We start from the raw sequence: 18,381 nt of genomic DNA, 5'->3' as shown, positions 1-18,381 counted from the left end.
TCGAAAAAAGTTTCAAAATATAAGAAAACCTTGCATTATATCTAATAATCAGCAAACAAATCTCGCTACATAGACAGCTGAATACAATGTTTCCATTTTTCTCAGTTGAGGAAACAAGCTTTTCTATAAGAAGACAAGACTAGTTAGAAAAATCAACAGGAAAGTGATGTTTCTCCATCTCATGAATACAACATGCTTGGCACCTGGGGAGGGGTCTGGAGCATGCAGAGGCGGACAGGGAGGGATAGAGGAGAGATCATGCATGGGCTGAACAGATGTGGGATAACAGCAGATGATGATGGTTAAAGGTAAAGGAAAAGAGAGGAGAGACCTACCAGTCATCCAGCAATGAACCCAGAGGTGAGAGCACATTTACTATAACACCCATCACCCACCAGTTCTGCTTCATTCTGGGGAGCACAGGAGGCTTCTATAGGGAGATCTATCTCAGCATACACAGAAAAAGCAATAGTCAGTGACTGGAGAATGATCCGATGGTCTGTGTGTAGATAAAATGGGACATTTCAAATAGAGGGAAATATTATTTGAGGTTTATATAGGACAAAGGTAGTCTGAGATATACTATAGGGTCAGAAAAAAACAGCCAGGAACATACTGAACAGGATGGATGGACAGAATCAAATAGCAGTCTAGGGGAAAGTCAATGCAACTTTGTTAAGGTCCTTTTACAAATGAGGGAAAATTGGTAAAAACGACAGGCAATGTACAATGTAGAGAGTTGTTGGAAATATGTACCTTTACATGTATACATGTAATAATGTTAATTCATAATTTTAGATCAATTGTTTCTTCTTTTAGTTTTTACACATAAGGATTATTCAGCATGAAAGTATAGTGGGAACAAATGATCAGTAATGTTGTTTCACCCATCGTTCTCTAGGGAGATAAGCCGCCTACAGAGGTGTCTGATAGCACCTCATTCCACTCTCCACATTTGCTGCAGCCCTATGTAACACTATAGAAAACACAAAGTGATAACTCTCTGGGTACAGATAATGTAGTAGATGTTACCTGCAGTCCTATGTAACACTATAGAAAACATAAAGTGATAACTCTCTGAGTACAGATAATGAAATAGATGTTACCTGCAGTCCTATGTAACAACACAGATAACACACTGTAATAACTCTCTGAGTACAGATAATGAAATAGATGTTACCTGCAGTCCTATGTAACACCACATATAACACAATGATAACTCTCTGAATACAGATAATGTATTAGATGTTACCTGCAGTCCTATGTAACACTACAGATAACACACTGCAATAACTCGCTGAGTACAGATAATGTATTAGATGTTACCTGCAGTCCTATGTAACACTATAGAAAACATGAAGTGATAACTCTCTGAGTAAAGATAATGTAGTAGATATTACTTGCAGTCCTATGTAACACTACAGATAACACACTGTAATAACTCTCTGAGTACAGATAATGTAGTACATGTTACCTGCAGTCCTATGTAACACCACAGATACACATAATTCAGTACAGGTAATGTAGATGTTACCTCCAGTACTGTGTAACACTACAGATAACACACACAGATATGTTTCCTAGTATAGATAATGTATTAGATGTTACATGCAGTCCTATGTAACACTGCAGATTACACACAGTGATAACTTTAAGAGTACAGATAATGCAGTAAGTGATTTACCTGCAGTCCTACGTAACACATCTTACATTCAGTATCTGTGAACTGTGAAGTTAACCAAGACAAGAATTTGCCTTGTACTCAGTGATAACCTTAGATCTGCTACCTCTACATCTGGCACAGATACAGTATTTGCACGTCCTGTACAATGCCTCCTTTTTGTCCCTGGTGATAGCTCCATCATATTACTAGGTTGCTACTTGTCAATCCCCCTCTCTAGGTTTTGGTGTTGACTGTCTGCTTGTTTGTATAGGTTAATATGAATCTTTCCATTATAATATATCTGCTGACCTGCATCCTCTCACACTGCTCTCTTTCTTATCATTTGGGGTTAAGTGATCCTGACAACCCCATTTTCACCTTCTGAGGACATGATCAGGTTGCTAAGAGGCTCAGTGTATTGACTGTGCATATATAAGTGGAGTTGTGCAGTCATTCATTAGCAAGAGAGTCAATGGGTGATGGGGGGATTATAGGACATTCACATAAAGAATGTTGTCATAAAATGGCAATCATAATACAATGCTTCTAACACCTTTATCAAGTGAGACAGAGACCCCAAGCAGCCGCTCAATATACTCCAAGTAACTGGAACCTAGTCAATCCTCCATTACAGTACATACCCCTATACCCAGAAGGGAAACATAAAATGCGAGGAATCTCTAGGTACAACTAGTCAGTCAATAGGTGAAATTTTGGGTGGAGTAAAAAAAAAAAAAAAAAAAAAAAAAGTTAAAAATAAAATAATTATATTCTACAATTAGGAATATTGTATACGTAATTAGAAGTATAGTTGGTTCCATACTCACTTTCATAGGAATTCAATTATTACATTTCTAATGATTTAGAGGATCTTTACTGCTTCTGACTGACCATGACTGTCAGCCATTTATGAAGGAGTCGGTGTCTGGTTGTGATAAAATAGAGTCTTAGTCAGAGTCGGTGGTTTGGCCTACCAACACCACAGCCTTACTTGTTAAACCTTGGTTTCCAAATCTTGCAAAATCAAAATTTCTTACTCACCTTGAACAATTTAGGCCCAGTTCACAGATGCATTCGGTATTCTGTTAGGGGAGTCTGCTTGGGGACCCCCCGAACACAATACCGAATGCATTAAAAAGCGGTGAGCAATGAAAGCACACGGACTCCATAGACTATAATGGGGTCCGTTTAGCTTACGCTTGGTATCCACACGAATGAAGCGAAGGGCAAGTACTGCAAGCACTGCTCAGACACTGTGTGGAAAACACACAGACCCCATTATAGTCTACAGGGTCCATGCGGTTTCTTAGCTAACCGCTTTTTAATATTTTTAATGCCCCGAACGGAATACCGAACGCAGATGTGAATTAGGCCTAAGTCTTCTGATATTGGAGAGGTGTACTATGAAGTTTCTGGGCCCATTACAAAATCTGTACCAGGCCCCAAAACTATTATGTATGGTTTATAGTGCAGGCCTTGTCATATTGGGAAGAAGACACCTTATGGGTCCCCTAAGGCTCTTGGGCCCATGATGACCGCATCCTCTGCACCCCCCAAGCCCTGGCAGTAGTTACATATACAATTTTTCTGTTAGGGTCTCTAAACAGCACCTTGGAATTAATGGTACTATATAAATAAATAAATAATAATAATAATAGGGTGGAATTTATCAAAGCATCTACTGCAAAACTGTTGCAGAAAAGTTGCAATTACGTTACATTACATAGACTGCAATACTACTACATATTGTAAAAAATCCAAGTATTACTGATGAGTCCTGCCAAAGAGACCCTGCAACTATGGCACCTGCTCAGCTCCTGCCGCTATGTTTAAATACCCACATTTCCTGTACATATCCTGTACTATTATGGCAGATGTCGAGAAGGGGTTAATGTTCTGTCAGTATTGTCTCCAAAAATCCATCACTTAACTGCCTTCCCACAACATATGAAATGCAGGTTGGACATAATGATGTAAGCACCCCTATTTTCACATTGTCAAGTTTAACTTTTCCTGACACTCACCGGTAACCTTTTTATCAGTCACATACAGAAGCGTAACTACCAGGGTAGCAGCGGTAGCAGCTGCCACAAGGCCCGGGACATTAGGGGGTCCTGCAACAGCCACTACCGCTGCACGCTCCAGCGCCATTTTTGTTGTAGTTCTAAGTACACATGCACATGCCTTCTTTCTTCGGCGGCTTCACCTCTGTCGGCTCTGACACTAGTAGAGCTAAATGCGCATGCGCGGCCATAGTTCTGAGGCCACAATAGCGTGCATGCGCATTCAGCTCTACTAGTGTCAGAGCCGACAGAGGTGAAGCCGCTGGAGAAAGACGAAGAAAGAAGGGGAGGATCCAGCAGAAGATGGAGGCGGCGCAGGATTATGTTCTCGGGCAGCAGTGGGGACACCTCCATCGCATTTTCAGCGCTGGGGCCTGCCCCAATCGCTGCCAGAGAACTAATTTACATACCGGTAAAAACTGGTATTACTAAGGAACCGCGCGGCAGAGATCACATCTAAAGGTAGGAGACGAATAGCCTTTCTAAAGGCTATTCCAACGTGTTAGCCACAGAAAAAAGATTTTTAATGGTAGAATCCCTTTAAGTAAAACACTTCAGGGACAGAGCGGGACACGCAGGGAGCTGCGCGGGACCGGAGCTTAAAAACGGGACTTTCTCGCTTAATGCAGAATGGTTGGGAGCTATTACAACCTTTTAAGGGTATCAAAACTATATGCCATGTGTCTTTGCAACCTAGACCAGGCCTTAAAGGGGTATTCCAGTGTGATGAAAGAACTCCACTTATATTTAATATTTATCTTTAGCTAATTATATTTTTTATGTATGTATCATCAATGTATTAAATTGTCATGTGTGTATATATGAAATGTCTGGGACTGGTCAGGAGTAGGGCATTTCCTTCCTATGAGCATAGGATCAGATCTCCTACCATTCTATGAACTGGTCTGGCAGCAAACTCTTTGAAGTAAGACAGGATATGCCAGTTTTATTGCTTAACAACTCTGTCACTATCAGGAATCAGAGAGGGGGATTGTGACTGGAATTGACCTTGGAGGTGGCTTGGAGGTATTTAGCTTTCCCAGGCAGAGATGAAACAATGGATTCTCCAGCTTTACCAGATGAGGATGAAACAGTTTATTCCCCACCTTAGGAAGGAGGAGGAGGAGGTACCCTGGCAGGGGGCATGGCTGAGTATGAGCCAGGGAGCTCACCTCTACAAAAACTATGGACTCTGAGAATTTTGTCATACTTTGGAAGCCAGCAACACAGCCCATCTGAGAACTCCAATTCACATGGTTTCCATCTTTTCTCACTTTTATTTTACAAACTGTTTTGCTTGTTTTGTCATCTTTATTTAGCACTGAACCCTTGGGTATTAAATCATTCAATTTAATGGTGATTCATACACACTCTATGAAGCCATTATCTTTTTAAAGTGTGTTTGTGTGTGACTGTTAGAGAGACATATGTGGTTGGGTTTCTACTGGGTCCATTAAAAGTCATTTTTGGGGGCAGAATGTATCTGAGGTACATGGACTTGGCTGAGGTTCAATTTACACTCAATTTGCAGCTTAAGTGAAGGGTGAGTTAAAGTGGTAGTTGGAGCGGTTATAGTGCTGATGTTAAATCAGCATATATAGTAGGATGCTGTAGAGGAAGACATATAGCCATTTTATGATACTGCAAGCTGGGAGAAAGATTTGTTATCACTGTACGATCCAAAGGAACTACTGCTAGTCGAAAAAACACCATGATTGCAAAAGTACTACAAAATCATAGGAAAAGAGAACTAGTCTGGAGCATAATTTAGTTGGATTTAATCAATTTTAGAAAGATAAGCTTAAAAATCATAACTGACTGTAGAAGCACTGTACTGTGACTGCAGTATAGGGATATCTTTTAATACAGTGCAATTATTGTTGCACTGTAAAGTGAAAATGTACACAGAATGTATTACGTTGTTTTGATAGGTCAGTGCGAAATCTCAATTTGTTAAGATTTTTTTGCAATAGTTATTTTTGTCAAAAAAATACAGAAAAACTACTATTACTGCAAAAATCCAAGCTGACACATTCAGTGTGCTCTACTACAATACTCACTGACCAAGTGACTTTTTCAGTGATGAATCTCATCTTTTTGCATGTGTGAGCAGAAGAAAATGATGAATGATTACTGTATGCAAATGACACAATGTTTTATATTGAGATCTGCCATTGGAAGCTCATGAGGGAAGGGTACATTACAGGAAACAAATATACCCATGCAATGAGGGGTGGAAGAAGAAGAACTGCTTCTGCCTCTTGGTCACAGTCAACTTCTTGGGGTGATGCAAGAGGAACTGAAGAAGGATGAAAAACTGGGTCAGGGTCGCAGTTGGGGAGGATCTGAGACTTATAGATTGAAGGACAAAGAAGACTCTCATTTGGAAGCAGAAGGGGACCTTGATATGTCACATTCAGGGTAGGAGTCTTACCATTATTTGTTTCAAGATGATAATAACAATGAAGATGACCAGATTAGCCAATAAGACCAACCATTGCAAGTCCTAGTGTCTTTGCATACACTTGCAAATATGGCTGGCCGTATGCTTTGTTGCTTACAGTCCATAAAGGGGGACTCACTTATCACAATATTTCTGTATACAGATAGTTATTACACATGAATTAACATGCCATATTTCTCCCTTTGTTCAAAATCCCCACTTTGGTTTGACATGCTTCCAGTCTGAAAGGGCAGCCATGGAGTCTGCTCTACATGCCACACGCATGGATTTATTGTTAAAACAGCTGTTTACATTGAATTCACTTCATGCTTTAATTAATTACCTACATCCTGACCTGTGAAATGAAATTGGAATTACCATACATATTAGACACAAAACCAGATGTAAACACTACAATGAATCAAAACCAGACACTATGAATTATACATCATTTCCATCACAGGCTGTATACTGATCTTATTGCCGCTTTTAGGGAGACCAATGCCAAAGCCAGTTCCTCACTCCCAGTTTACTTCACATGGTGAACGCTCCACCACCTCTGCAAGTATCAGCTGCAAGTATCAGGCAGAAAAGCATCAGCAACAATAGTCCATCCCATAACAGGATAATTTTTGTTTTTTGTGTGTTTATTTTTTGTAAAAAAAAAAAGTAAATTATCACTTTGCACAACTTTTTCTTCAAATTCTGTAATTGTCACTCCTAGGAGCTATATCTGCTCCCATGAAGGGAGGGATCATTTTTTGGTGTTTTCTTTTAGTCACTTTTCATTGGCAGGCAGGCTAACAGTGTGCCACAAGTTTTTCTTTATATTCTATTCTATTTGCTTCTTGCCACTGCCAACTCAAAAGTTTGCTATGGGGCCAAGTCTTTGCTAGTAACGCCCCTCATAGAGCTCCTACTAGTTCCAAATGCCTAAATTATTATTATGTGATTTTAATAAATGTTTAAATAAACTACTGTTTTATAGATACACATTATATGCTGGATGTCTTCTATGTATTATAGACTCAATGCTTTAGCATTTTCAAGTCATGCCTAATTCTGAAAACCACCAACAAGGTGAATCACAAGCAGTTACAAATTATTTTTGTAGAAAGAGAATTATTGGTGTCAAAAACTCAAGTAAGAATTGATAGCCTGGAGACAGAGCTCTGCCTCTGAGTGATGCCATTGCCTTTGATCTATGAGGGAGTCCAGGTCACGTAGCTGTGATTTATTGATCTGTTTCTCTTAAGTTAAAGGGCACCCCGCATGTGTCCACTGGTGCCAATCCTATTATGAATGACTGTTCTCTCTCATATTCACACTTATCTTGTGAATAATGAACCGTCACTCGGTGGTTAGGCTGGTGCTCGGAAATGGCTTCTCACGGTCATCATAATACAGTTCAAATGAAATTTCTGGCACTCTGAGTATGCTTCCAAAGTAAATTTATTCCAACAATTATCCGACAAATAAACGTTTCGGTCTACAAGACCTTCTTCAGTAAGTCGGTTAGGAAGAAGAAGAAATAGGAAGCCAAACAAAACGGATGGGGAGTCCTGGTAGATGAGTAGATGCTACTTTGGAAGCATACTCATATTCACACTTAGTCATCTCAATGCCATATCAATGTATATGACATGGTAGATACAAACAAGATGGGGCTTAAGCCCTTCAGAAAAAGAAATTTGCTGTGCCTGACTTCTAAGATGCGCACAGCAAGTTACAGAAATAGGCAGCTGCAGGGACGGCACCAGCTAATTCACATAATGCAAGTTTATACATAGGCCTACTCTCAAAACGCTATGTATACTTCACACTGAGCCTTACATGAAGAGTGGGTAGTTGAGTTAGTGAGCCGAGAGAACACAGTAATGTTGTGCAAATCTCTAGAAAAATCAATAATCTAATAACTTGATTAAAACATCAATGGGCATCTGTCAGACATTAGAAGGGCGAAGAAATCTCCTGCAGATTTTTAGAGAAGTCAGTGGTGTAATAATCTGCTGAATATATCAATATGCATCTATCATGAGGCAGTGGGGGAGAAGCAATGTCCTGCAGAGACAGTAATGCAATAATCTGCAGACTATATCACCATATATTGGTCAGGATGTAGCGGAGACAGAGCAATGTTCTACAGATGTCTAATCATGTCAGTGATATCATAGTAACCAGTAAATTATATAGCACTATGGCCTATCAGGCAGTAGAGGGGACAGAGCAATATCCTATAGATTTCCGGAGTAGTCAGGGATGTGTAGGACTCATCGATACATTAAGCATTTGCCAGAATCTTATTTTTTCCATTACAGATAGTGAATAGACAGTAATAATAGTGAATATGTTGGAGTCTTAACCTTTTAATGTTACATCACAGTACCAATGCCTTTAGCACTAATATGGTATGTGTCTGAGCAATTATTCTTCACAACTTTGTGCAAAGACTTCCTTTTAGGTTATCAAATTGGCTTAAATTGTGAATTGCTCCAAGACAGCTGTGGGAGAAACCAAATTCCTGAGGGTAGGAGAGGCTGGGATGTTGAAATACCATTCAAGTGAAGGAGAGGTCCCCAATATAAACAAAACATAGATTAATTATAAATCCTGTATATGTTGAAGGGATTTTTTGTGGCAATATCAATGAAGTTTTCTTTACAGAGCACAAGATATGTTCCAACTCCTGATCTTCTTATGCATCTTTATGAAATATATCAGAGATATTAGAAATGACTGGAAGCAAATAAAGCAGCAACTCCACTGTCTACGCTCAGGGAAGAGGGTGGGGGGGCTGCCAATTTTTTTCAGATTAGTGCAGGCAACATATATATTTTTTTGATTTGCTGGATCATTGTTGAGACCACTGGAGTATCCTCTGGTACTCTATTGGGCCAGTCCAACACTAGTTACATAGCGCATACTTAGGGAGTGAACAGCAAATTAATGAGAAAGGAAACATCTAAGGGCGGCAACTTTAGGACGGGGCCCCACAGGTCGTAAACGATGCGGGGAAAATTGCGGCGTTTTACAGTAACTAAAAAGTGGATGGGATTCTTGCGAATCCCATGCACACTTTACGGTAAAAACCACTACGCAGACACTCTGTGATTTCCAAAAACGGCGCGGTTTTGGAAATCAGAGCATGTGAATTATATCTACCGAAACGCTGGCGGTTCCCCATAGATATAGTTGAAACAGATAGTCCGTGGAGGAAAACTCTGCATACTTTTTGATTAAAGCACTGCGGGAAGAAGCACCTTAACTGTAGAAACATTTTCAATTAAAGTGCATTACATTTTTGTTCAGAATCACATGCTTTATTAACGGAGACAAGGTTATCTAAAAAGTTGGTAACAATTTAAAGATTTACACATCTTGGAAATTCCAAGAGGATCTGTATATGAAGGAATAACACTGTTCTTCTCTCAATAGAACTTTCTGTCTGAGGTATTGTTTTTGAATATTATCCAATATATACACCTCCTAAAGAAGGCTCTGATGTTTGCCACTGTAGAGGCATAATGTGGCATATGTCACTCACAAAAAAAACTAAGTAAAATTAAAAAATATGTACAATACAATATGTATTTTTCTACTTTGCTGTATATGCCACATTGTTCCTTCTGCAAATAGCTAACCATTTGGTATGAAAGAGGGCAGTTTCGGGTCTACACTGAGGCGGCCTAGGGTGGGGATGCCCGAGCCTCTTATTGATTCAGGGGCATAATACAGAAGTTGGGGCCTTGATTAAGACTGGTGTACAAAACACCAATCTAAATAAATGACACCCACCCCCCCAACAGTTTAAAAAAAGTAATATAACTACTCCCTTATGAGTAAAATCAAGAAGATAAAAAGAAGCTGTTTCATTTTAGTAATCATATGGTAATAGCACAAATCCTTTACACTGTGCATAGTAGGGTTGTACTAGCACTAGATACATTATACTATACTTCAGTTTGGACATGTTGGTGACACTTTTTTTAATGCTTCTTTTATTTCCAATACCTTTTTTCTCTGATGTGCCCGCCTTTGGAATTAAATAATATTAATCAGGGAACCATTAAACTCATAAAGATATTTTGACCGACAATCAGAATGGCTGAACAATGTTAAAATATGGAAAAAAAAATTATTGGTATGCATTAAAAATGATGAAATCTCTATTCAGTATCTATTTAGTACCTACGTCCACCATGAGGGAATAGGGAACTGCAGTTTTTACTGCATTTATCTATAAGGCTGTTCTGGTCTATGATCGCCTGATGAATCCGATTTTTATATTAACGTGGGAAACGCGTTGAGATGTGATAATAAACATATCTAAAACATTATTCAACTCTGTTACATATCTGGGTAGATCTGATATTAAAACTGCTATATTTATTTGACGTATTAGATGTTTGAATAAGGATACTCAGCCGTTGCATCCAGCTCAGTATATGCTATTTCCTATGCGGTGCGATTTGGCTACTGCTCATTTACCAACTGACTCAGTAAACATTATAGAACCTCAGAAGCTAGTGATATTATATAGCACAGACTCAATATCTAGAATCACAGCTGCAACTATTCCTAACAGCTATGATTCACTAACACACCAATTGACTAAGTATCCAGGGCATTAGTCTGCTGGTAGTTTGACATCTGCATTAATGCATTTGTACAAGTATTCAAAATACCTCACATCAGACCACATAGAAATGATAGACGCCGGGTCCATAGTCTTAGGGATTGGAGGGCTTTATGGTATTACATTATTTAAGGGGCATGTTGAATTAAATCAGAAAGATACCTGCAAAATTGACTGGCTTTCTGTGATTCAAATACTGTCTAAAAAAATATCTCCCCCCGATCCTCCTCATATGACCCTTGAGATTTGAGTAGCCTGGTGTGGATATAACACTGTTTTAACTTCTAACCATGGGGTTTGATCATATTAGGTAGCTGGAACAAGCCTGCCCTAGACCAGCGACAGACCTGAGAAGGAGTCATGCCCTCCAGGAGAAGCAGGTTGAAAAGGAAAGAGGTGGAGTTGTTTGAAGCAAAGGAAAACTGTCTATTACCGATAGTTCAGCTCACCTTCGTAAAATGAATAGAACACAAAGTGGGGGACCAGACCCACAAGAGAGCATTGGGGTGCATAGCTTCTCTATTTCCTTCCATTTAGTGTAAGCCTTCAGTGCTCCCCAAAATGGAATGCAATGCAGCTGGGTGGCCCAATAGTAGTGAAGGTGATGTGGGACCAATAAACCCCCGACCTCCCTGCCTACCAGCATCATGGACCTGGACATCCGATGACGTTTGTCGTTCGAAATGAAATAAAATATGGCCTTTTGCAGATCAGTGCCCATTCAGGTCAGAATGGGCACTGCCACTGGGAGGGTTACAAAATAATATAGGAGTTTAGGGAGAAGGATCCTTATTTCATATTTATTGGGACGAAGAATTAGAATATGAAAGGATCAGTCCATATTATGTGAGAATGGTGTCACTGAGCAAAGCTACTTACACCCCATCCTGTTGCACTAGTTAAATTACATATCCTAGAGTCAGAATATCCCATTAAGCAGACAGAAAAAGCTCTGATCTTTTGTTTGTTCAGAGGATGTGTGTCATTTTTATTGTGAGTGGCTAATACGGGTGGAGACCTCTGCTAATACAGGAATGGAAACATTTAAGAAATTGTTAGAGAAATAAAAAAAACTCAGAATAATAAGTAAAGATGCCAAGGGAACATCTAGAAAGGAACTTTACTGTGAATTATGGAAACTATGTGCAAGCTATATGCGAGAAGTAGCTGGGTATAGACCGAACTGCACAAGACTCTGAAGCCAAGGCTTGTCCTATACTCAGGGTGAAGAACAATAGGTGAGTGATGTATGGTTTGCATTTACTAAATATTGCGATATTGCAAAAGCCATGTAGAATAGGTTGGTATTCATTTTATTATAGCAAGTAAATGCAGAAAGTCAATTGCTTTTTCTACTGGTCAAAACTAGGAGGTCAAAGTGTGTATGTCCTGTATATAAATGACGGTGAGAAACAACACAAGCACTCCCAAGATACCCTAAAACTAATTTGAAGGGGTCCTTCATGGGTCCTTACAGTCTCAGTGGAATCTGTGAACACCATAAGCTACTGGGGCCACCGGGTACTGACTAGTTATCTACTCCTGATGTGAACTAATATGACTGATGATTATTTTATTACTCTTTTTACTGAAGTCTGAAAAAAAAACATATACAATAAAATGAGAGCGCAATTTGCTCTCATATAGGCAGGAAATGAAATCATAAAAAAAGTCCAAATCAGATGGGCAATGAACAATACATGATGTTTTTTTTTTTTTTTTACTAAATAGCTATTACGTGAAGAATTTATTCTATAACCATAAATCCTGCAATAACAAATTATGAGCCGTCCTACTGCTGTGCTGTGTTACGGCAGGAGGAAAGTATTGCTTCAGCATGTACAGCAGCAGCAAAGTGGATGAATGAGATGTCAAATTTGCAGTGAAATTGATTTACATTTCATTTTAAATACACAGCATATTAATTCATGCCATGGAATTGGAATTTCATCCAGAATTTAGAATGTGGCCCTGGCCAATAAAAGCAAAGTACTGTGACACTCTTGTCCAAATTCCTACGTGTGAAACTAGCCTAATAAAGATATAGATTTTCTTAACAATTAAGACTGTTAGCACTGTCATGTTTGTAGCTGTTGTAAAGTGGATACAATATAAGCAACATCTGGGGGCAACACGGTGGCTCAGTGGTTAGCACTGCAGCCTTGCAGCGCTGGAGTCTTGGATTCAAATCCCGCCAGGAACAACATCTGCAAGGAGTTTGTATGTTCTCCCCGTGTTTGCGTGGATTTCGCCCCATTCTACAAAGACATACTGGTAGGAAAAAATGTACATTGTGATCCCTATATGGGGCTCACAATCTACATTTAAAAAAAAAAAATAAAAAAAAAAATAAAATATATATATATATAAATATATATATATAATATATATCTATATATATATAGCTGATTTATTTTATATCTACAGCGTATCATAGCAGATTATCGCAGTGGATTTCACCCATTTCAATAAACACAGTCTCCTGTAAATCTGTGCAAAATCTATATGTAACTGATACAGACTCAGCTGCAGCTTTGTTATTTTAATTTCTTTGTTCTTTACAATATTTACAACCAAATACAATCTGACAAGCTGTCAGCGACCCTTGACGTAACTGTACGTCATGGGTCGCATGGGGATGTATGGAGCGAGCTCACACGCTGAGCTCGCTCCATACACGGCAGATGCCGGCTGTATAATACAGCCAGGACCTGCCACTAACAGCAGCGGTCGGTGCCCGAGCCGATCGCTGCTGTTAACCCTTTACACACTGCGGTCAAACGTGACCGCAGTGTGTAAACGGCGCCGGCGGCATGGGCGCCGCCATGTTTCGCCAATCGCCGCCCTCCTGAACGTCACATGAGGGCGGTGATCGGTTGCTATGACAGCCAGAAGCCTATTGAAGGCTTCCAGGCTTGTCTCTGCACGAGATCTATTAGACGATGCCAGAGGCATAGTCTAATAGAAGTGCTGCGATTTTCCTATTCACTGCAGTACTGTAGTATTGCAGTGAATAGTATGAGCGATCAGACCCCCTAGGTTTCAAGGTACCTAAGGGGTCTGATCATAAATGTAACAGAAGAAAAAAAAAAGTTTTTAAAAGTATTAAAAAAATAAAAAAAATATAAAAGTTCAAATCACCCCCCTTTCTCTAGATTAGCTATAAAAGTAATTAAAAAACATTAAACATAAACATATTAGGTATCCCCGCGCTCCAAAATGCCCGAACTATTAGAATATTAAAACATTTATCCCGTACTGCGAACGGCGTAGCGGCAAAAAAAATAAAAACAGCCAAAAAGCGTTTTTTTCAACACTTTGCCTCCTATAAAAAATTGAATAAAAAGTGATCAAACCATCAGATCTTTCCCCAAATGGTATCAATAGAAACGTCATCTTGTCCCGCATAAAAAGACACCACAACCAGCTCCATACATGGAAATATGAAAAAGTTACAGGTGTTAGAACATGATGACACAATTTTTTTTTTCTATTTTGCAAAGTTTATCATTTTTTTAAAAGTATCAAAACATTTCAAATACTATATAAATTTGGTATCACCGCGTTCGTACTGACACGTAGAACACAGGTAACATGTCATTTGTACCAAACAGTGAACGCTGTAAAAATTAAACCCATAAGAAAATGGTGCAAATGCATTTTTTCTCCAATTGCACCTCATTCTGAATTTTTTTCCAGCTTCCCAGTACATTGCACAGCATATTGAATGATGCCATTACAAAGTACAATTTGTCCCGCAAACAATAAGCCATCATGTGACTCTGTGAACTGAAAAATGAAAAAGTTATGGCTCTTGAAATGTGAGGAGGGAAAAACGAAAATGCGAAACCAAAAAATGGCCTGGTCCTTAAGGGGTTAAGGGTCAGTTCACACGTGAGCAAAGGGGAGGTTTTTGACAGCGGATTTCGCTTCAAAAACCGCCCCTTTATAATGGTGGTCTATGCAGACCGCTTGGCTTCTTTTTTCCGCTAGCGGCGGGCTGCTGCTAGCGGAGAAAAGAAGCGACATGTCCTTTCTTCAGGCGGAAGCCGCGGCGCGCTGGACCGCGGCTTCCGCCTAGCGGCAGCACCCTCTTGTGTTGGCTCATTCATTTGAGCCGACATAGGAGGGGAAAGCCGCGACCGCGATGGTCGTGGCAGGCAGGTTTTGACCAGAGAGAGACGCGGCTCGCCGCGGCTCTCTCTGTGTCAAAACCCGCGCGGACCCCCAACGTGTGAACTAGCCCTTAGGCTGTACCCTCATGTGAAAACGCTGCGTTTTGCAGGACTTGCAAAGTGCAAGGGATTCTGGCTAATCCCAACAACACACTGCAGAAAAAAAATTGCAGCAGAAAAGGTGCGTTTTCACAATTGCAACTTGTCAATTATATGTTAGGAAACTGCTATGTGTTTTTTCCCATAGTGTTTTTTGCTGCATTTCGCTATGTGAGACCTTACCCTTAATATAGTGGTTCTCAATTTTACTATTGCTGCGACCCTTTATTACAGTTCCTCATATTGTGGTGAACTCCAACCATAAAATGATTTTTGTTGCTACTTTATAACTGTAATTTTTCTACTGTTATGAATCGTAATGTAAATATCTGATATGCAGATAGTTGTGCCCAGGTTTAATGCTACCCCCGGTTTAATGTACTCTTGCCGCTACACCCAGGTTTAATGTCTCCCTCCATCTTCCCCCAGTTTAATGTCCTTCTTCGTCTGCCCCCACAGTTTAATGCCCCCAAAGTTTAATGTCCCCCCTGCATCTGCCATTACAGTTTAATATCGGTCTTGAGCTGCAAAAAGTTTAGCATAAAAAACACTGATACTAACCTCTCCTCACTCCCCTCCTGTGCAGTCTGCAGTCTCTTGTCCTGGGATCTACAGACGCGATGTGAATGACGTCATTACATAGCGCCTAAGCCAGAGCACAGAGGTGAGGCAGGGGCTGTCCTCTCCTGCTTCACCACTGTATTCAAATCATCTGTGTCCTCTCTAGATGCAGATGAGTTGAATCTGGTACATACCTCCCTCCGACAGGGACTGAAGGACACAACCTGGAATCCAGGACCATCCTAAGACCATCAGAAATATGTGTTTCCAATGGTCTTAGGCAACCCCTGTGAAAGAGTTATTCCACCCTCAAAGGAGTCGCAACCCATAGGTTGAGAACCGCATTCCTTAATGTTATTTAAAGCCAAATCCACAATATTATTAAAGGGTTAATATGTATTAACCCATTCCCGAGTCTTTAAAGATGGTGGCTGTTCTGCTGCAGAACGGCTGCCATAGCTACTGGTTCTCTAATGCACATGATCAGAGTCCAAAGACAATGTCAAAACTGCAGTTTATTTCAATTCCTTCTTAGGGTGCATGCACACTATGTAACGCCGGGCGTGTATGAGAGCCGTACACGCCGGCGTTACAGCAGGGCTGCCGAGCACTTCCCATTCACTTCAATGGGAGCGCTCGTAAACGCCGCTGTTACGAGCGCTCCCATTGAAGTGAATGGGAAGTGTTCGGCAGTCTGCTGTAATGCCGGCGTGTACGGCTCTCATACACGCCCGGCGTTACGTAGTGTGCATGCACCCTTAGAAAGACTTAAAAAGTTAATCAATAAGGGAGCGTTCACACTACCGTCGGTGTCCGACATGTAGTGTCCGCTCCTAGTGTCCGCTCAAAATCTGTCACGGACACTAGGAGCGGACACTAGCTGTGTCCGTGACACCTGTCAATTATTTCAAAGGGCATCGGGTGCGTTCTTTTGCACTCCGTGCCCGTCCTTTCCTGTCCGCAAGTGAAGATGTCTGACTTCTCAAGCGGACAGATGTCCGACTTCTCAAGCGGACAGAAGAACCCTGCATGCAGGGTTTTTCTGTCCGCTTGAGAAGTCGGACATCTTCACTTGCGGACAGGAAAGGACGGGCACGGAGTGCAAAAGAATGCACCTGATGCCCATTGAGATGAATGACAGGTGTCACGGACACAGCTAGTGTCCGCTCCTAGTGTCTGTGACAGATTTTGAGCGGACACTAGGAGCGGACACTACATGTTGGAAACCGACGGTAGTGTGAACGCTCCCTTAGATATCTCTCCCCAAATAGTGTCATTAAATCCTAACACTTGTCCGATAAATAACATGCCCTCTTACAGTTACATTTATGAAAAAATTAAAAAGCTATAGTTCTTGGAATGTGACGACAGAAAAAAAAAAAAAAAAGTTTGCTTGTCGAAGCCTAAAACAAGTCAGTTACTATAGGGTTAAATGTCTACAATTAAAGAGAGTCACATGTTTGTGAAGGTATTTCCAATTTTAATGTAACTGTTGCAGGAGGTAATTCATTCATAATTTGTTATCCTGTTTTTAACAGAGACCCCCAAGAACTGATGATGTTTAAGTGACCTAGACACTGTGAAATGGAGAATGGTACTAAAGACGACTTGGAAATCAATGTCACCTTTTGCATCATTGATCACACCATACATCAGACCCTCTTCCCAGTGGTGTACGTTGCTGTGTTTGTGATTGGTCTCCCAGCAAACTGTTTGTCTTTGTACTATGGCTATCTTCAAATCAAAGCCAAGAATGAGCTAGGGATATATCTTGTCAACCTGACCCTGGCCGACCTCCTGTATATCTTCTCCTTGCCCTTTTGGCTTCAATATGTCCTTCAACATGACAACTGGACATACAATGAGCTCATGTGTAAGATCTGTGGCATCCTACTTTATGAAAACATATACATTAGTATTGGGTTCTTGTGTTGCATTTCCATGGATCGATACCTGGCCCTGGTTCACCCTTTCAGGTTCCACAAGCTTAGGACTATGAAAGCCGCCCTTGTGGTTAGTATAATCATCTGGCTCAAGGAATTGATGACAAGTTATATCTTCTTTACACATGGGGAGGTCACTAAGGACCCCGATAGCCATATTGTCTGCTTTGAACATTATCCCATAAAAAGTTGGGAGCACAGTATTAACTACTACCGATTCTTTGCCGGCTTCCTCTTTCCAATCTTTCTCCTATTGTTTTCTTACTGTCGGATTTTCAGGGTCATTCAAAAAAGCCAAGGAACGCAGACGAAGAGGAAACTTCAGATTAAGCAGTTAGTTCTCAGTACCATTCTGATATTTCTGGTCTGCTTTGGCCCCTATCACATACTAGTGGTTATTCGGAGTCTGTTTGAGAAGAACTGTTCATTTGCATCAAAAGTATTCAATGTCTACCACTTCTCCTTGCTGCTCACCAGCTTTAATTGCGTTGCGGATCCTGCGCTCTACTGTTTTGCCAGTGAGAACACCTACAAAGATTTTGTGAGGTTCAAGGACTCTTGTCTTAGTTGTATAAGCTGTGGAAAGGTTGGAAAAAAAGATGAATATGAACTGAATAATACGGATGTTTCCAGAGCAGAGATGGCCAAAACGAATCCTTCCCCGGCAGAAACGGAGACTTCTCTTCTATGTAGGCAAAAAATATCCAGTGCTGAAAATGGAAATGAAGATGAATCTGCCCCTCCCGCACTGGCGTAACTACTGACACAGTAGCCATAGCAGCTGCTACAGCCTTGATT

At 40.5% G+C, this 18,381-nt stretch overlaps 1 protein-coding gene across 1 annotated transcript; it reads left to right on the top strand.

Moving 5' to 3' along the window:
* The first annotated feature begins 293 nt into the window (after positions 1-293).
* GPR68 (G protein-coupled receptor 68) lies at positions 294-18,381 on the top strand. Its single transcript, XM_075280673.1, has 2 exons — positions 294-360; positions 17,179-18,381. The coding sequence occupies exon 2, from the start codon at positions 17,225-17,227 to the stop codon at positions 18,338-18,340; it is 1,116 nt and encodes a 371-aa protein (XP_075136774.1). The 5' UTR covers positions 294-360; positions 17,179-17,224; the 3' UTR covers positions 18,341-18,381.

This window comes from Leptodactylus fuscus, chromosome 7 (genome assembly GCF_031893055.1).
Source record: "Leptodactylus fuscus isolate aLepFus1 chromosome 7, aLepFus1.hap2, whole genome shotgun sequence".
NCBI classification, from domain to species: Eukaryota; Metazoa; Chordata; class Amphibia; order Anura; family Leptodactylidae; genus Leptodactylus; species Leptodactylus fuscus.
The sequence above is the reverse complement of the archived record's forward strand: the minus strand, read 5'-3'. Positions and strand labels throughout refer to the sequence as shown.